Source organism: Pogona vitticeps, chromosome 4 (genome assembly GCF_051106095.1).
Source record: "Pogona vitticeps strain Pit_001003342236 chromosome 4, PviZW2.1, whole genome shotgun sequence".
Lineage (NCBI taxonomy): Eukaryota > Metazoa > Chordata > Lepidosauria > Squamata > Agamidae > Pogona > Pogona vitticeps.
In genome coordinates, this window is record NC_135786.1 from 119,861,314 (window position 1) to 119,882,263 (window position 20,950).

At 44.5% G+C, this 20,950-nt stretch overlaps 1 protein-coding gene across 5 annotated transcripts in view; it reads left to right on the forward strand.

Annotated features, from left to right (window-relative positions):
• The window catches only part of ASTN1 (astrotactin 1), a 448,149-nt gene that overhangs the window by 178,205 nt on the left and 248,994 nt on the right, over window positions 1-20,950 (forward strand). For all 5 annotated transcript variants that reach the window (XM_078392393.1, XM_072998206.2, XM_078392391.1 and 2 more), the window contains 2 exons: window positions 12,040-12,189; window positions 14,061-14,228. In XM_078392393.1, the coding sequence (XP_078248519.1) occupies window positions 12,040-12,189; window positions 14,061-14,228 (318 nt within the window). The remainder of the gene's footprint in view (window positions 1-12,039; window positions 12,190-14,060; window positions 14,229-20,950) is intronic.

The window sequence follows — 20,950 nt, forward strand, 5'->3', positions numbered from 1 at the left end:
AGGTATGCTGTGCCATATAAGCCCAAGTCATACTATCACCACTGACCGGCGCTTTGCTATTATGGGCTGTATTCTCCTTCACCATTGCCTTTGTCCCCCTGGTATTGACAGTTTGCTGACCGCTACTTTTACCTAGAGGATTACTGGCCCAAATTGGTGTAATGGAGGTGTGGTGATTTCCTCTCAAGCCCCTATCCCCCCAGGCCTTCACAAGGTTCTTGTTCTTCTTCCTTCTTTGCTGCCACCAGGTTTTACTGCTTGAATACCATTTAATCATGGAGACATGTGTGCTTTTAAAACTTAAGCCATTTATTAGATCAGGGAAGTTAATATATGATTAATATTCAAGAGAAAAATCATAGGCTGCCAATCACTTGTATTTGAATCAAATCTCCTATAACTTTAACCCTCAGTTTCAATCTTGGCTCTTACAGATCTCTAACTCACTCTTAGTTCACTTTTAAGTTTCACACAGTCTCTCCCTACCAGAATCTCTCTCAGACTCCCTACACCAGTCTTTATATCCAACTCCCTTCTCCCTTGGCTCCGCCTTCCGTCCTCTCATTGGCTCTTTCTTCACTCTTTCTCACCTGCTGTGACAGACAGGTGAGGCCAGGCTGTTCGCTACAGGAGGTATACCAAGAGAGCCCTCCCAGATGACTTCCTACCCCCAGCACAGTCGAAGAGATTTCAAGCCATCATTCTTGGCCGGATTCTGCCTCCCAACCTTCAGCTTCACCTGCTTTGCCTCCTCAGAGGCCTGAACGGGAGAATAGGACAGATCATTTGATGTCGCCCAAAATGTACTGACCAGAGGCCCACCAGGATGCCCTCTCACCATCCCCTGAGCATGTCCCCGATGACTTTGACACTGAGTTGGAGGCTTCCAATATTGATATCGACAAGGTATCTCCACTGAAAGTCTCGACCCTGGGCTCGGATGTAGCTGAGAACCATCCACCCTCTCCATCGGAGGATTACTCGTATTTCTTGCAGCTGATCCGCTGGATTACAAAAGTGATAGACCTGGCCATTGATCAACTGGTGGTAGAGGATGTGGATAAAGTTTATGAGGATATCATTCAGGACCAAACCCCTCCTCTTTGCCTTGCATTTATCTCTTTGCCCCTGAAACTTGTGAGGGAATCTTGGAAGAAGCCTTCTATGTCCCACCAAATACCAAGAAGGGTAGAGAACCTCTACAAAATGCATGTGTACAACACGGATTATCTGTCAAAACATCCTCTCCCCAGCTCCGTGGTCAACACCACACAGGGCTAGGAACTGTTTGGTGTCAACACCGAACAACAAGGAGGGGAGGAAGCGGGACATTCTCAGCTGTCGAGTCTACTCCTTAGCTTCCTTTATCCTGAGGGTGGTGAATTATTCTGCAGTGATTGGGGCATATCATCACCACCTGTGGAACAAGGCTTTGTCAGCTTTGGAAGCAACTCCAAATGCCATCAGGAAGCTATGGTGCTGGCATGGCAAGAACAAATAGCTGCTCAGCATGTGGTGGATGCTGCTTCAAAGCAGATAGCCACGGTGGTGACCTTATGCCGTCATGCTTGTCTATGCTCAGCAGTTATTTCAGAGGACACAAGGTCCAGGATCGAGGACCTCCCCTTTGATGGGTTAGGTCTGTTTGATAACAAGACGGACAAGATCTTGGACAACTTGCTGAAGCTCAGGAAGACAGCCAGGTCATATACCAACCAGCAGTACCATTCATGAAATACCTGGCGCCAACCTTACCCCTACAAATCTTCTCAGGACCATCAAAGACTGCAGGCTTCCAGGTTTCCATCAATGCCCTTCTGGCGGCAGGCAAATAGCACCCTTGCCAACAAACGCATCACCCTGACTGAAAACCGAGGTAGGGCCTTTGACTTTTCCTACCCACCAGCAGCAATCAACCCTTCTATTCATTTGACCTCCTTCCGCAACTAGCAGACCATCACTTCAATTCCTGGGTTCTCACAATTATAGCCAGGGGCTACGCTATCAAATTAGACACTCCTCCTATGACAGGGTTGCTCAAGATCACCAACCCCTCTCCCCCGTTGGAGGAGGAGGTTGACTCCCTGCTTCAAAAGGATGCTATTGTACAAGTTCACAACCCAGATATCGCACTTAGCTTCTTTTCTCGCTACTTCACCATTCCGAAGAAGGAAGGGTGCCTATGCCCCATCTTGGACCTCCATCCCTTAAACTCTTATATCACTCACTGATGTTTCCATATGATCTTCCTCGACAGCATTATCCAGATGCTAAGGTGGGACGATTGGTTCATCAGTATCCATCCGCTTTCTAAGGTTCTCTATCAAGGGATGGCCTATGAATTCAAAGCCCTCCCCTTCAGGCTGTAAACTGCCTTTGGGTATTCATGAAGTGCTTAGCCCTGGCAGCAGCACATCCTCATTTGCAGGGTATCACAGTGTTCCCTTACCTCACGCCCTGGCTGAACAAGACTCTCTTTTGTTGGCCCTAGGCCTCCAGGTCAATCTGCAGAAGTCCACACCACAGCCCACTCAACTGTTATCTTATATCGGAGCACCGCTCAACTCCTTGTTGGGCCATGCATTTCTCCCAGTAGACGAGACAGCAAAGATCCAGCTTATGTTAAGTTCTTTTCTCCCGGGAGCTATGGTATTGGCCCACCAAACTCAGCATCTGTTGGGCTTCATGGCCTCTACCATGATGGTAGTCCAGCATGCTCAGCTGAAAATGAGGTTCCTACAGGCATGGTACCTCTCTCTCTTTAATCCTCTGTTCAGTCCCCCATCCAAGCTGCTAGAGGTCACAGTTGACCTGGTGGGGTCATCGGTTGAACCTCTTGGTGGGGAGGTCGTTCAGCCCTCTGGCTCTGGCAGTACAGGTGACCACGGATGCCAATCTGGCTGGCTGGGGTGTGCACTCGGGGTACTTGACTGTCCATAGCCTATGGTCTGCGGCCGAGACCCGTCTCCACATCAAACACCTGGAATTGCTTGTGGTTTCTAAGGCTTTTCAGGCATTCGAAAAGCTCCTGACTGGAATGCAAACACCATCTTCATCACCCCTTGGTGGTGTCGCCAGCTGTGGTTCTCCACCCTGGCCAGTGGAGTATCTTAGACTCCTGGCAATCCCTCACCTTCTGACCTTGCATCACTACAGAATGTTCCACCCGGATCTGGACTCCCTTCACTTAACGGGATGGATGATACCCTTTCTGTAGCCGACGTCCTAATCCATGCGCAGAAACATTCTACAACAGGAATGTAGTCCTACAAATGGAAAGTCTTTTGCACATTTGCATCCTCACACCACTTACCTGTGCAGCCAACCTCTCTCGATTTAGTCCTCCAGGTCCTCTTCCATATTTTCCAGCTTGGCCTGTCTCATTCCACACTGAAAGTTTATATGCCAGCAATAGTGGTGCCACACTCTTCAGAAGCAGCAACTTTGTTCTGCCATCCCACTCTCGAACAGTTCCTGCATGGCTTAAAGAACATGCACCTGGATTACAAGCTTCCCACCCCACAGTGGTCAACTCGTGCTTAATCACCTCATGAGGCCTCCATTTGAACCCCTGGCTACGGCATCTGACAACTCCTCACCCTGAAGACTGCCTTCCTCCTTGCCATTACCTCTGCACATCGGGCAGGAGAGCTTCCTGCTCTTAGAGTGGACCCTCCTTTTCTTCAGTTTCGCCCAGATCAGGTAACATCCTCTATCCAGACCTTTCCTTTGTACCTAAAGTGGCCATCTATTTTTATTCGAACCAGCCTATTGTTCTCTATACATTTTTCCCTGCACCAACTTCATGTCTTGAGTGTTCTCTGCACTCCCTGGATGTCAAGCAGGCACTATCCTATTACGTCTCTCACTCCGCATCCTTCCGCACTTCAAATAGGCTGTTTGTCAGCTATCAAGGTCATTCCAGGGGAGCACCTGTAACATCCCAGACGATCTCTCGGTGGATCATCTTGACTATCCAACTGGCATATGAACTAGCACACACGCCTCTGTCACGCACTGTGAAGGCCCATTCAACCAGGGCTGTGGCTTCCTCCACTGCATTCCTCAGAGGGGTGGACCTCTCTGACATCTGCAAGGCAACTATGTGAGCTACACAGTCTACCCCATGGACCAGAGCACGCCAGGCCTTCCTGTCTTCCACTGCCTCCCAGAGTTTGGTCAAATTCATGTTGGTTGCTTCAATGACACTGTCCAACCCCCTTGTCCTCTGTTGTCCCCTTCTCCTCTTGCCTTCACACTTTCCCAACATCAGGGGCTTTTCCAGGGAGTCTTATCTTCTCATGAGATGGCCTCAGCTTCAGGATCTGTCCTTCCAGTGAGCACTCAGGGTTGATTTCCTTTAGAATTGATAGTTTTGTTCTCCTTGCAGTCCAGGGGACTCTCAAGAGTCTCCTCCAGCACCACAATTCAAAAGCATCAATTCTTCAGTGGTCAGCCTTCTTTATGGTCCAGCTCTCACTTCCATACATCGCTACTGGAAAAACCATAGCTTTGACTATGTGGATCATTGTCAGCAAGGGATGTCTCTGCTTTTTAAGATACTGTCTAGGTTTGTCACGGCTTTCCTCTCAAGAAGCAGGTGCCTTTTAATTTCGTGGCTGCTGTTACCATCTGCAGTGACCATGGAGCCCAAGAAAGTAAAATCTGTCACTGCCTCCATATCTTCCCCTTCTATTTGCCAGGAGGTGATGGGACCAGTAGCCATGATCTTAGTTGTTTTGATGTTGAGCTTCAGACCATTTCCTGCACTCTCCTCTTTCACCCTCATTAAGAAGTTCTTTAATTCCGCCTCACTTTCTGCCATCAGAGTGGTATCATTTGCCTATCTGAGGTTGTTGATATTTCTTCCAGCAGTCTTAATTCCGGCTTGGGATTCATCCAGTCCTGCCTTTCGCATGATGTAGCCTGCATATAAGTTAAATAAGCATGGGGACAATATACAGCCTTGTTGTACTCCTTCCCCAATTTTGAACCAATCAGTTGTTTGATATCAAGTTCTAACTGTTTCTTCCTGTCCCACATATAGATTTCTCAGGAGATAGATAAGGTGGTCAAGTACTCCCATTTCTTTATGGACTTGCCATAGTTTGCTGTGGTCCACACAGTCAAAGGCTTTTGCGCGATCAATGAAGCAGAAGTAGATGTGCATATTAGCAATTTGGTCTCTAGTTCCTCTGCCCCTTCAAAATCCAGCTTGTACTTCTGGGAGTTCTCGGTCCACATATTGCTGAAGCCTACCTTGTAGGATTTTGAGCATAACGTTGCTAGCGTGTGATATGAGTGCAATTGTACAATAGTTGGAGCATTCTTTGGCACTGCCGTTCTTTGGGATTGGGATGTAGACTGATCTTTTCCAATCTTCTGGCCACTGCTGAGTTTTTAAAACTTGCTGGCAAAATGAGTGTAGCACCTTAATAGTGTCATCTCATTTCGTTGCACCCACTTGTGAGCGCAATGACAAATAAATTTCTTATGTCTTTAAGATTTTTAATAGTTTGACTGGAATGCCATCCCCTCCACTGGCCTTGTTGTTAGCCAGGCTTTCTAAGGCCCACTTGACTTCACTCTCCAGGATGTCTGGCTCAAGGTCAGCAACTACATTGTCTGGGTTGTCCGGGACATCCAGATCTTTCTGGTATAATTCCTCTGTGTATTCTTGCCACCTCTTCTTGATGTCTTCTGCTTCAGTGAGATCCCTACCATTTTTGTCCTTTATCATATCCATCTTTGCATAAAATGTTCCTTTAATATCTCCAATTTTCTTGAACAGATCTCTCTTTTCCCCCTTTGTGAATACGGGTTGGTTCTGCCATGGGCGGTTCCGTGGTCAGAGCGGGAAAAAGGACAGGAGGCTGTTGTTCTTTTCTAACAGAATCCGTTTTATTGGTAAATAAACGTAACTCAGCTGGCTTGAATGGGTCCATTAAACTTAACTCTGGTACCAACTTATAACTCCAAAGTTGTGTATTCATTTCTGTATCTTTTCTTCTTATTGGGGAGGCTGGCCCAAATCGCTCCCGGTCGGTCATAGGCCGAATCCGTGTGGTCCTGACTGCGCAAACCATCCCACAACAGGGGTGTCTCGCCCAGTCCCCCTCCCGCTGACTCTGGAGTAAAGAGGGACTGGAACGGATCACCCTCCTCCCCCCACACTGATTGCCGGGGGTAAACCATCACAGTCCATTCCAGGGGATCTACCTCTTGCCCGCACGCGAAGAAATCTGGAGGTCCCGGCAGTAATCCTCCATCCACTTGTAAGTTCGGGAATTCTTTAAGCAGTTTGAGGAAACTCTCCTGGCCCATACTCCATTCCGTCTGCACTGATCTATCTTTCTTATCAGCCGGCTCACTTCTCACAACTCTAAAACTTCCCGCTTTTTCATCCTCATTTATATCTTCCCATATCATCAAATCAAGCTCCTCCCCTCTCTCGTCAGTCGAACACACTTCTCTAGGCTTCTGTCCCTCCCTATCATCTGGCTCAACCTTCACTAATATGCCCTCCACACACTCAGTTCCTCTTTCTGCTCCTCTGACTGTGGAGGACGGCTCACTCTCTTTCTCTCCTTCACACCCTTTCTATTATTTTCCTCTATTTCTTTGCACTGTTCATTTAAGAAGGCCCTCTTGTCTCTCCTTGCTATTCTTTGGAAGTCTGCATTCAATTTTCTGTAATTTTCCCTATCTCCCTTGCATTTTGTTTCCCTTCCCTTCTCCTTGTAAGGCCTCATTGGACAGCCACTTTGCTTTCTTGCATTTCCTTTTCTTTGAGATGGTTTTTGTTGCTGCCTCCTGTACAATGTTACGAGCCTCCATCTATAGTTCTCCAGTCACTCTGTCCACCAAATCTATTTCCTTAAATCTGTTCTTCACTTCCACTGTGTATTCATAAGGGATTTGTTTTAGATTATACCTGAGTAGCCCAGTGGTTTCTCTTATTTTCTTCAGTTTAAGCTTGGATTTTGCTATAAGAAGCTGATGATCAGAGCCACAATTAGCTCCAGGTCTTGTTTTTGCTGATTGCATAGAGCTTCTTAATCTTTGGCTGCAGAGAACATAATCAATCTGATTTCGGTATTGCCCATCTGGTGATGTCTATGTGTAGAGTTGCCTCTTGTGTTGTTGGAAAAGAGTGTTTGTGATGACCAGCTTCTTCTTTTGAAAAAACTCTATTAGCCTTTGCCATGCTTCGTTTTGAACTCCAAGGCCTAACTTACCTGTTATTCCTTTTATCTCTTGACTCCCTACTTTAGCATTCCATACCGTATAATGAGAAGAACATCTTAATTAGGTGTCAGTGTTGTAAGTCTTCATAGAATTGGTCAATTTTAGCCTCTTCAGCTCCGGTGGTTGGTTGCATAGATTTGGATGACTGTGATGTTGAAAGGTCTGCCTTGGATTCGTATTGAAATCATTCTATCATTTTTGAAATTGTATCCCAATACAGCTTTTCCCACTCTTTTGTTGACTATGAGGGCTACTCCATGTCTTCTGCCGGATTCTTGCCCACAATACAGTGCTGCCTCGCTAGACAGTTACCCCGCATGACAGTTTTTTCGCTAAACATTGACTTTTTGCGATCGCTATAGTGATTTGCAAAACAGTGATTCCTATGGGGGAATTTCACTGGACAATGTTTGGTCCCTGCTTCGCAAACTGATTTTTGCTAGACGACGATTTAGACAGCTCCCTTCACACTCGCAAAACAGGTGTTTTCGGGACCTAAGCTTCGCAAGACAGCGATTTAAACAGCTGATCGGTGGTTCGCAAAGCGGCTTTCCTATGGCCGGTCTTCACTAGACAATGATGATTCTTCCCCATTGGAACGCATTAAACAGGTTTCAATGCATTCCAATGGGGAAATGCTTTTCGCTAGACAGTTATTTCGCTAAACAGCGATTTCAGTGGAACAGATTATGTCTAGCGAGGCACCACTGTAGTAGATATGATAATCGTTTGAATTGAATTTGCCCATTCCCGTCCATTTTAGTTCACTGACGCCCAGGATGTCAATGTTTATTCTTGCCATCTCCTGTTTGACCACATCCAACTTACCAAGGTTCATAGATCTTACATTCCAGGTTCCTATGCAGTATTTTCCTTTGCAGCATTGGTCTTTCCTTTCACTTCCAGGCACGTCCACAGTTGAGCATCCTTTCGGCTTTGGCCCAACCACTTCATTAGCTGTGGAGCTACTTGTACTTGTCCTCCACTCTTCCTCAGTAGCATGTTGGATGACTTCCAACATGAGGGGCTCATGTTCCAGCATCATATCTTTTAGCCTTTTGTTTCTGTTCATGGGGTTTTCTTGGCAAAGATACTGGAGTGGCTTGCCAGTTCCTGCTCCAGGTGGATTGTGTTTAGTCAGAGCTCTCCACTATGACCTGTCTGTCTTGGGTGTCCCTGAACGGCATAGCCCATAGCTTCTCTGAATTACTCAAGCCCCTTTGCCACAACAAGGCAGCAATCCATGAAGAGGATGATTACCCTTACACTGGCATAATGTACACAACAGCATTTTGGACTACGTTAATAAACACCTTCCAAAAAGAAAACTTTTTTTTTTCAGATCATAATAGGTCACATCTGACTGTTGCAGAGATGTTTATTGGTGGTTTTTCCTTGAACTGAATTCTCTGGTGACTTCTTGATTTTCCGCTGATGCTTCTTAAAACAGGCTTAGACATTCTTGTGAAAAGGACAAAAACTGATTAGATTGTTTTGGCCCTGAAGTGACCAGCCTTTGTTCAATGGAAACAAGGCTATATGTGCATCTGCGTGCTAAACTCCGTTTCAGAACTAGGGGAAAAGGAATTGTGCATGACACAGATTAAGAAGTCTGTTGGGTTGGGAAATGTTGCCCAGGCAGAAAGCCAGCATCTGTGCTCTTTGTTTCCAACAAGTAGTTCCCATGAGAGTTGCAGTGTAAATCCTTGGAAAGCACTGCTGCCATTTTATTCTCTCTCTGAAACTATAGTTGAATTTTCCTTAGCATTGGTTAATATCTTTCTTTTCCTGAAAATAAGACATATATGTATATATAGATATAATAGATAGATGCTAGCAAGAAAGCAAAAGGAATAAAATAAATATGGCAGTGAACAATGTAGGTCAAGCATGTAGAAGAATTAACACCGAGAGACTAAAGGGGCATGCAGTAAATTCTGGAAAATGGCAGGGAAATGAAAACAGGCAGAACTCTTTAAGCTTGATGAGGTGTCACTCTCTCTTGCCCCAAAGTCAAATGGATCTTTGCTACAGGCTCTAGGAAGGATTTTCAAGAGCTCTTGTTGGTTGCCAATGTATGCAGTACTTTAAACAGGTGCAAATAGATTTCCTGTTCACACTGAACAACTGAGGCAAGGATCAGGAGGAGTGTGGATTGGGAGAGAAGGAAGGATTGTAAGGGATGAAGCAAAGTTTTTTGCACTTGTGCTTTGCCTTGTTTGGGAGTCAAGTCTAATGTGAGTTTTGAAGAAGGATTTAACTTTCAGCTTCAGTTGTCTCATAACTGAGTGGATTAAAAAGTGGTAGATTTATAATCCAAGCCTTTCTTCAGCACATATGCAGACAGAAAAACAAAAGCGTTCTGCTGTTTTGTTTTCGATTTTGGGATTGTTTGGGTTTTTTGGAAGAAAACCCTTTCCCCTACTCATTTGGTTTGAAACTCAGCAATTTAAACTGAATATTTTTAAGCAACATATTGTATTTTCAGTTTTGATACAAAAAGAGAGCCTCCCTGCAGTTGGCTAAAATACACACACACACATACAATCCATGCTTTTCAGATCTCCTATAGCCCAGGTCAGGAATTAAAAGCTGCTAAGTATGAGTTTGTCTAAGACTTCAAGTTGTGTTGTGTTGTACTTCCTGCATATTTGAGCATTGCTCCTGACCTGCTGAGACACCATATGGGTTGTCAGAGATAGTAGATGGCAGGATGCCCTGATGCCCAAGGGACATGGATAGAGGCTGCCACTCAGAAGTGCATGTCAGAGACAGTGATAGATCCAGTTTGGAGGGAGTGGGTGAAGTGAAACACTCTATAAACTGCCATTAATTACCCCAAGGAGCTTGCAGTGCTTGTATTTGTGGGCTAGTAATGAGGGGTATTGCTGTTCTTAGTCACAACTTAGGGTACAGTCTGCCAGCTGACACTGCTTCTGGAAATTATACATCCTATTTGTAAATCAAAGCAATTGAGGCAAATGGTAAAGTTCAGTCCATATGTTAGATGTTTTCCGCCTTGAAGAGACAGGACACATCCAGGTCACTCAGATGCATCCTCTGGGTATATACCTGACCCTACCTTTCTCTCCATGCTTCCCTGGCTCTATGTCTCATCTTACGAAAGCCACATCTTTATCCATGAAAGCTCGCATATTATATGGTGATTTTTAAGTGGTCTGTAAAGGTATCACCTATTCTTGAATTTGCATATCATCTCAGTGTCTCTGTATCTCCTTGCCAACCTCCATAACTCTCACTTCCATTGTCTTCCACCACCTACTGCTTCTACAGTGGTCTGAAAATTCTCCTCATAAGTGGGGAACAGCTGTGTTTGTTCTAGTTTGAAGAGGAGGGAAAGAACACACTTCTAGCCCAGAAGTTGCTTACTGGTGCAAAGCTGCTCCAGTGGTACTGTTGGAAATGCAAGCAAACAGATAGCCAGCATCACGTGAGGCTTAGCCACGCTGTTCAGAATTCTTTGTGCTTTTATTTCTGGTTAGTCCTGCCAGCCTCTCTCTCCCATCGCATTGGTGAAGCACCTGTTATAGGGACAGAGAGTTAATCCAGGGATTTTTCTTCCATACATCTTTCTCTTCTTTTTGCTGGTTATTTGTCTCTTCTGGACCAAGTTAATTGACCAACCGGGCCTTGAAGAAAGGCAGGCTGAAATGAAAGCAGCTTCATAGTTCTTGTGTCATGGTGGGTTTATATATATATATAAAAGATTTTTAAGTTTAGATTTTTAAGTTTAGAGATAGGAACAACTGACAGGCATGTATCTTAATGGCTAAGAATGTGCGGAGTAGAAGATCTTGAGTTCAATTTTATGTCTACCAAAGACTCAGTTGGCCGTAGGCAAGCAAGTACGTTTCAGTCTGAAACCCTTAACGATATATGGAAATAATATTTTACATGGTGTTGTCAGTAATATGCAAATAATATATGTGAATTCTGACACCATTTATTTGTGATATTACTACTTTTGTTATAAATAGAGCAAGAGAAAGATTTAGGTGCTCATGAATAATATGAGGCTTATAACAAAGGTCCTGTTATTTTCTTCACTGCATGAATAAAGTGAAAATATTCAAGGATAGATTCTCCCACAGAATTTAATGTATGTAATTGATATGGTATTGATCACACTGTACTGATCATGTTGGTAAGAAACCTATTGGTTATTTACACTAATGTCGGGTGCACTGGCAAATTGCATCTAGTCAAGTCTTGTGTACTTCGTCATGATTGATTAAGTGCCAACTCATTAACTAAATGCATGCCAGTGTACTCATGTCAGCCTAAATAACCAAGAGGATTCTGGCCACCATATATTATTTTTGCCTGAAGGAGGTTTCCCAGAATATTAGAATTATTACACTATGTGCCTACTCAGATGTAAGTCTCATTGAATTCATTAATTCTGACCGTCAAATATATGGGTATAGAATTGCAATTTTAAATGCACCAACAAATTTTGGCTTGTGCATCTTCCAGAGCTGGTGTATTATATTTTTACAATTCTGATTGTAGCGAGACACAGGGCAGCATAGAGTGCAATAATTAGTACAGTATATTGTCATTCATTCTGAGCTTGGAATGGGGTAGGCTACACCTCCAACAAATTGCATAATTTGTTTATTACATGTTAATTCCATTAACTCTCCCCCTGAGGTTAATTTGCTTTGTTTCAATCTTGTTGTGGTCTATAGTTGTGTTAGGTGGCACATGGCCTATCTCATGATGAGACTTTCTTCTTCCTCTTTCCCCTCCCCGCTTTTGCCATTTCAGTGGGTTCACCAAGAAGCCCTGTCAGCAAGACTACCCTGACACTCATCAGCGTCACCAGTTGTGTCATCAGCCTGGTCTGTGCCTCCCATGTAAACTGCCCCCTTGTGGTCAAGATAATATTGCATGTTCCAGAGCATCTCATTGCTGATGGTAAACCAGTTCTACCTGCTATCCTTCTTCACCTTCTGCTAGATCAGTATCAGAGGTTGTGTGTGTGCATGTTCATGCATATAGATGATCTCCTGTAAAGCAAATTGGCCTGTTTGAAACCAGGTCAGGACAAGGAGACAGCAAAAGTAAACATTTTAGATATGTGTGTATGTTTGTGTGTGTGTTTTAAAAAATCACTGGAGTTCTCAGACAGGCAATTTGGCTAGCTTTCAGCCTCAGATTTGTTGGCTACTTACATCTTCTCATCGAAGCCAACTTGTATCACATCTAGACTATACAGTTATAGCAGTTTGATGCCACTTTAATTGCAATGGCCAGAATGCTATTCACTTTGCCATTTCAGTGATTTCACCAAGGAGCTATGTAAGCAAGACTATCATGACACTCATCAGTGTCACTAGCTGTGTCATCAGCTTGGTCTGTTCCTCCCATGTGAACTGTCTTATGAGACATGTGAAATGATTCTTATAGGAGTCATGATGTAAGCATTTCCTGCTTCTGGCAGGCTCTCCTTCATGTGCCTGATCTTGCAGTGATTGTAAAGCCAGACATGAGATCAATGGTGCACCTAGTTGTATGAAGGGGAGCCTACAAGAGGGGAGAAATGCTACTCATTTCCTTCCTGTGTGCAGCTTTGGATTTTGGCCCATGGCTCCATCCTGTGAAATTCTTTTATTTGTAGTTTGGTGAGATATTAAGACTGCCTTGCTGTAGTTCCAGGAGTACACAAAAGCAATCTTGAAGAGAAACCTAAGGGTATCAGCAGGGTACAAATTCCAGAATTTCATAGGGCACAGCCATGGTAGTTAAGATCATGCCAAAATGTTATAAATGTATAATGCAACCACACTCTTAGTACAATATACACAGGGCCAGAGAAGTTTGGAGATTCTATTGAGAAAGTGAAAAGAACTAAGATTCCTGCAGGAGACTTGTGTGAAAGCATCTATGGCCAAGGCTCAAGCTGGGATGTTCAGGCTGTGTCTGAAGTATGCCTGCTATCCCAGCTTCCTCCAAAAAGTGATGTAAAGGGGCAAAGTAGGGAAGGCTTCATTTTCCAGGAAAGGCCATTTGTACCTCAGCCTAGCACACACAAATGGTGCCATTGCTGCATGACTGGGACCGTGATGTTGATTTGGATCCAGTCCAGCATGCCTGTTAGTTTTCTGGGACAAGTACTTCTGAGAAACCATAACCATTCCCAATGATTTCTGGAGTATAATGGAGAGACCCCACATCTCTGGAGAGAAGTAGCTGCTTCTGTATAAGCAGGAGAATGGGAACTGCAGAGTTTAAAACCAAACTTTCTTGGTGCTAAGATGTGACTAGAGGGGAGAATATTGCTTATTGGTCACAGATTCCCCCCCCCTTCCTTTTAAAGAGCTGGTTGCAGCTTCTTGTAGTTTAGGAACAAATGCTTCCTTCTGGGAAGGATGTGCTGGGTGGCCATGACTTTACCAGGCATAGGCCATACTGATATTACTTAATAAATGAACAACTGGATAGCAAATGTTTTGTGCTTTCTATTTAATTGGAGGACACAACGTTATTTGTAAAGAAAATCTGGACTTGGAAATGATCTAAGAAGAACAATTCTTGAGGTGCATTTGCACATGAAATTTAAACTGCAAAAGCCTACATTTTTCAAAATGCTCAGTCATTTTATAGACTTTTTTCCTGCTTTGTTTTTGGAATTAATAATAATGAGCAGATATTAACATAAAGAGCAAAGGGGCATGGGGCAACTCAAAGATGATATAGACCTTACATGAGCTGGGGTGGAGACACAAGCCTTTGAAAGGCAGTTTTTTCATAATGTAACAAGTCTCCATTTTTTATGTACCTTACAGGAAGCCGGTTTATCTTGCTAGAGGGCAGCCAATTGGATGCCAGTGACTGGTTAAACCCTGCCCAGGTGATTCTTTTCTCTCAGCAAAACTCCAGCGGGCCCTGGGCATTGGACTTATGTGCCCGACGACTCCTTGACCCCTGTGAACATGAGTGTGACCCTGAAACAGGTAAGGGGGTACAATGTGAATGTTGGTCTATTTCTGTGGGATCAATGGGGCTTGTCTTTGGTTGTGTGACTGAGAATCAGGAGAATGTTACCAAGTTCTACAGGCTCTCTACTGATTGTAAAGACTTTTTCAAACAAGATGGTTTCCCCATAATTCTCTCAACATGGTGTTACCATAAGTCACATGAACATAGGAAATAGCCTTTACTATGTTAAATTATATTAATTGCTGTCCTTCAGGCTTCTGTCACGTTCCCAGGGCGTTTCAACAGGAAAAAGTCCAATAAGCCAGTCCAGTATGAGAAGTCCAGAAGATGCAAAGCAGATACCAAAATGCCAAAACACAAACTGTAGCCAGAAGTCAGAGTTCAAAGCCAAGGGTCCAGAGAACAAGGTCCAAGATAAGCAGGAGCATGGATGCAAGCCAGAGTGTTGACTTGTTGCTTCCACAAACTTCCAAGCCTCTCCATGCAGATTTTATAGCAGCAGCAGCAGTCATTTAAACACTTCATCCTGCTGAAACTCAAGGCTGATCAACCTGATGTTCCTATGGGAAGCATACATGCAAGCCTCTGATCTTCCTGTCATGAGTCCTTGCTGAAGCTTATCCCTCACTCTGGCTACTAGGGGAGGAGAATCTGGTGGGTGATTCAGCTGTCTGCAATTCTGATTGCTCAACATTTTCCTCAGCTGTAATTAACCCCTCAGATTCCAGATCTTCTTCGGCTGAACTTATGACAGCTTCACAAAAAGTTATTTCTGCTATTAGAGATATTGTAACTGGAGATATTGGGAACAAAACCTTAAATTTTATATATGTGAAGTACAGACACATTTATGAGGCTGAGACTGAGCTTTTTAAAAACAAACCTGTCACCCTTTTCAGCAGGCACAACTTATGTGCTAGCAGACTGAACCCCTTCATTTAAAAATTTGAGTCTCCTGAGATGGGTCAGACCCATTCTCTTCTGCTCGTGCTCCAAAGAGGCATCTCTTTTCCCTCTTGCAAGTGTAAGTTATTCATTTGACCATGTCTGTGTTCTACTAGAGAACTGGCATCCCATTTATTCACAGCCATCTGCCATAGCAGCTGCCAATGCCAACAAGCCTCTCAGAAGGAGGGCATGGAGCACACTTACAGAGGATATTTCTAAATTCCCAGGTTCTGAAAAAAATATGTGTGGGCTTTTTTAAACAAGAGAGAAGAGCTTCTGTTGAGCTTTTTGTTCTTTTGGCTGTTTGATGACCTGATTGTCTTGCAGACCCTGGTTGTTTTCAGAAAATGTAGCAATGGGAACTTGATCCAGACTTAGACTTGATCTTTCACTCACAAAGACAATGTCTGGTTCTTTGTTCTGTTATGGAGGGAAAGATTTGAATTGTGAGCCAGGAAAAGGCTGCTTTGAAGTTCATCAATATGATACTAAAAGCTTTTCAGCTGACTGACAGAAATGTATAGGGCAGAGTTTGTCACACATTATGTCTGACTTTGCTTCTAAACTTATTTATTTCCTCACCCTATCCTTCAATGTACTCAAATACACATTGCCTACTGCTGTGTGTAAGAGTCTGTTGAATGCTATTGAAAGATAGAATAGAAAAAGACATCTCGGATACTTCCAAACCATGCACAAAATGAATGTCATTAGAACAGAAAAGGAGCTTTTCCAAAGCAAATTGAGGCAATAAAGCATTTGGGGAACAGTCCCTTCCAAAATCCCCTTGTGAGGCAACAGGTGAACTCCAAGCTTTGTTGGATCAGTCCACCATCCTAATTTGCACATAAGAGTCAGAGACATATATTCCACACTATTGTCAGCAAACAATCTGTGGAGCCCATCAGCATCATATACATACATAATAAAATGTTTAGTTGAACCAGTACTAATACAATTGATTAGGTTTCTTCAAAGGAATCCAAACAAATACAAGGAATATTCAATGTATTACCTCAGTATTCAGAGAAAGCTCAAGGTGCCTTTCTTTTTCCTGTGCAGTCTTATTCTCAGTTCTCTCAAGACTGGTGTTATCAGGATACAGTTTTTCCAAGCCTCCGATCTCATCTCCATCATGGAAAACACCTCATATTAATTAATTTTTTGACACTTTCAGCGGTATCTTCTGGCAGTAAGCAAATGGTTCTGACTGTGTTAAACAGCTATTCAGTCCTTCCACAAGCTAAACAAATCTGCCATCAACAGAGTATTCAGCAACAGTAAAAGCAACTGAATTTAATATAATATTGATAGTTTAAAAGAAAGGTTTAGGTTGTGTGGAATCAGTGAACATATTTAAATATACATTTTAGACATGTTTATTTATTTATTTATTGAATTTATATCCCACCTATCTAGTCAGTTACGACCACTCTTTGCTCCAAATCATGCAGTTTACTGTTCCCTAATTAACAAATACAGACTTTTTCTTTTGCATCAGCACAATCAGAGCATTAGAAATACATACATGCAGTGCTTATCCTGGGCTTTATCCAGTGTAATGTAATGGATAGAGTGATTGACTAGAATTCTGGAGACCAAGGTTCAAATGTCTACTTGGTCATAGAAGCTCGCTGGGAGAGTGGAACTGGTAAAACCACTCTTTAAATATCTAACTGTCCTTGAAAGCCCTGTTAAGGTTGCTACAATTTGTTTCTGACCTGATGGCACATAACTGTAGGGTCATGAAATGAGAAGGCTGACATTTATATTTATTTATTTATTTATTTATTTATTGGACTTATATACCGCCCCATAGCGCTACAAGCACTCTCCGGGCGGTTTACAATTTTTTAAATTATACAGGCTACACATTGCCCCCCAGCAAGCTGGGTACTCATTTTACCGACCTCGGAAGGATGGAAGGCTGAGTCAACCTTGAGCCGGCTACCTGGGATTTGAACCCCAGGTCGTGAGCACAGTTTTAGCTTGCAGTACAGCGTTTTAACCACTGCGCCACGAGGCTCTTCTGATAGTTAGTTAGGCAGTATCTTCTGATAGTTAGGCAATCTCCAGATAATTAGGATAGCAAATAGTCTTAGAGAGAGAAATTAAAGAAGTCAGCCACAAACACACAAGGATGTCTGCCAGCAGTGCTCCTGATGGACAACTAGAAAAAGAAGACCTTCCACGCCCCCAGGAGGACTCTGTTTTATTAACCTTACAAGCTCATGGATAGTTGACAGTATACAGATAGTTGACAGAGTTCAGATAGGACAATGGTTACATAATGCCATTAGAATTGGCCCCATAGTATCACTATGAGAAAGAGGAAGAATGGGTATCCACGGCTCCTCTCAGAAGCAGCTGTGACGTTATCCAGGAGAGTGTTCTCTACTACTGTAGAATCAGACAACAGCTTAGCAACTTTGGGGAGGGGCGTTACCCCACATTTCCCCTTTTTCTTTTTTATTAATTAAAGGTATATATTCTTTAATATGCTTATGGAGTACATATAAGTCCTTTTTACAAAGGCCAGAAGGCGGAGGTTTGCAACAAGCAGTAATTACTGAAAAAAAGGTTGGAATGCATTGAATAAAACAACAGCAAATTACAAGGAGTGCGAAAATTATAATTGCATACATTAATACAGTGCGAAGCGATCTGAAGTTGGGAAGCCATGACCATAAGCTGTCCCACCAGGAAGGAAGTATGTCTTGTTGTACGTTCTTAGCAAGCTGTTTCAGCTGAGCAAGCTGATTGTTTACTGCATGACTATTGTCAGATAAATTGAAGCAACAGAGATTATTAAAGGATTCACAACCAATACTCCCAGACACGATCACTCTCCCCGTGCCTGGGGACGGCAGCTATCACAGGCAACTCCCCCGACGGCAGGAACGCTGGTGACCGTGTCTGGGAGTATTTCTGGCCTGCACTCCCTCGGCCTTCAGGACTGGGACCCTGCTGCTGCTGCTGCTGCTTCGGGCTACCCCACCCCTTCTGCAACACCAGCCACCTGGCTGGGAAGGAAGGGAGGCTTTAAAAGCCGGAAGCATGTGCCAGGGCCCTGATAGACCAGCGTTCCTGCCGTCGGGGGAGTTGCCTGTGATAGCTGCCGTCCCCAGGCACAGGGTGAGTGACCGTGTCTGGAGTATTTCTGGTCTGCACTCCCTCGGCCTTCAGGACTGGGACCCTGCTGCTGCTGCTTTGGGCTACCCCACCCCTTCTGCAACACCAGCCACCTGGCTGGGAGGGGAGGGAGGCTCTAAAAGCCAGAAGCCATGTTGGATCTCGAGGGGACGGGACCTTCGCTAGAGCTGGCTCGCTCACTCCCCCTCTTTTGGAACACCTGCAGCGGCGCTCAACCCCCGCATACGGGATGGGTAGGGCAAGTGACTGAAACAACTTGGCTCACCTTTATGCTCAGAACTGAGAACTCTGAGTCAAGGTCCACGAATAACATTCTCAAGCCACCTCTAATATCAGTTTTTATAACTTCCAAAATAACATCGAAACTGACATTATTGAATGGACAAAGTTGTGTGGAGGAGAAGAGAGGACCAGGATTATATGTGGGGCTTTAGCACGTGATCTGTTAAAATTTATTTTAATTGTATACACATGGTGGCTTTCATTTGGGATTTTTATTGTTTTTGTATTTCTTCTATTTTATAGTATATATTTGTTTTATTAACTTAGGGATTGGGTGTTTCTCTCTCTCTCTCTCTTTTTCTTTTTCTTTTCCTTCATTGGACATGGAGTGGAAGGCCTGTTCGCCCACTGAGGGGCATTTTATCATCCCTGTGATCACGGGTAGAGGGAGATATGGCATTGGCGCAGTCCCTACTCGTGTTAGAAGAACAATGAACGGATGCTTAAAGGCTGTTCATTGTTCTGACACTATGACCACCCCTCAGTACCGAGGTAGCCAGCCCATTAAGCTGAGACGTGGCTTAATGGGGAGGGTGGTCCTCCCCTGGCTCTCATCTGCCCGCCCGGTTATGCGGTCCATCACCAGGGTAGACTGGAGGGGCGGGGGGGAGTAGCCATTGTTTATAAATCCAACTTAGAGGTTGCTAGGCGCTCCTCGGTGGTAAAGCCAAGTCTAGAGGCACTCCACGTGTCAATAGGGGCTAGGGATGGTACAGTGGGGGCTTGACTTGAGAACTTAATCCGTATTGGAAGGCGGTTCTCAAGTCAAAAAGTTCTCAGGTCAAATCTGCATTTCCCATAGGAATGCATTGAAAACCATTTGATCCGTATCTGCTCTTTTCCGTCCATAGAAACTAATGGGAAGCTGCTATTCCGCCTTCGACCACTAGAGGAGGATATTTTGTTTCTTTTTTTCTTAGGTCAAGAAAGGTTCAGGGAAGGCAGGGAAAATACAGTCCAGGCAGTACCAGGCAGTCTGAAGACTGTCTCCCAGTCCACTCTCTAAACGCTGGGAGGAGTGAGGAAGCAGACAGGCACCCTTTTCACTGGCCAACAGTTAACTGAAAGTTCAAATTTTGCACTTTCCCTGCCTCCCACGTGGTTTTTTTTTAGTTCTTAACTCAAATCTAAGTATGTAAGTCAAGTCAATATTTTCCTATGAGAGTGGTTCTTAAGTCAAAATGTTCTTAACTCGAGCCGTTCTTAAGTCAAGACCCCACTGTATAGGGATTTTGCTGGGTTACTGCGCTCCCCGCAACCCAGCCACCTCCCTACCGGAGCTGACTGACTTTGTCTCCGCGGCATTGTTGGGATCCCCGAGGCTCTTGGTCTTGGGTGATTTCAACGTGCATGCGGGGACAGAGGTTTCAGGGCCAGCTTTTGAGTTCCTGGAAACCATGGCTTCCTTGAACATGTCATCGGCCCCACCCACATGGGTGGTCACATGCTAGACCTGTTTTTTTTCCTCCAATTGGGGCGAGCCTGATCTTATGGTGACGGATCTAGTGTCAGTCCCCTTGTCATGGTCAGATCACCACCTGATAAAATGTAATCTCACAGTGGCTCTCCCCCTCGCAGGGAGCAGGGACCTATTTCTATGATCCGCCCTCGAAGACCACTGGATCCGGTTGGATTCCAGGATGCCATGAGAGGGATTACGGCTGACCTGGCTAGCGCTCCTGTCGACGTCCTGGTTGACAGCTGGTCCACCGCTGCCACCAGGGCCATAGACACGATCGCGTCCAAATGTCCTCTCCGGCGCAGAACTTGCCCGGCGCCCTGGTTTAACCAGGAGCTTCGAGCAATGAAGCGAACTAGGAGAAGGCTAGAGCGTAGATGGAGGAAGAATCCGACGGATTATAATTGGATAGCTGTTAGGGTCGCAACTAACCTTTACCTGAATAAGGTAAAGGCTGCATGTATATCATTCTTCGCTAACCGAGTCGAGTAGAGATGTCCAGCGCTCTGTCTTGTCCAGTAACCTTTGACACTTTTCAGCCTGTCATGCCTGATTCTGTGGCCAGGGTGCTTGGTCGCTGTCATGCCACCACCTCCTCCTTGGACCCTTGTCCAGCCTGGCTGATCAAAGCTGCCAGGCCGATAACAACAGAGTGGGCTACCACAATAATAAATGGGTCTCTCCTTGAGGGCAGATTTCCTTCTGTCCTCAAGGAGACACTCATTAGGCCCATAAGAAAGAAACCTAGTTTGGCGGCGGACGAAATTGGCAACTATAGGCCTGTCACCAACGTTTCTTTCACGAGCAAAGTGGTCAAGAGGCTGGTGGCTGACCATTTCCAGGCACACTTGGAGGAAACAGACGCCCTGGATCCATTTCAGTCGGGCATTGGTC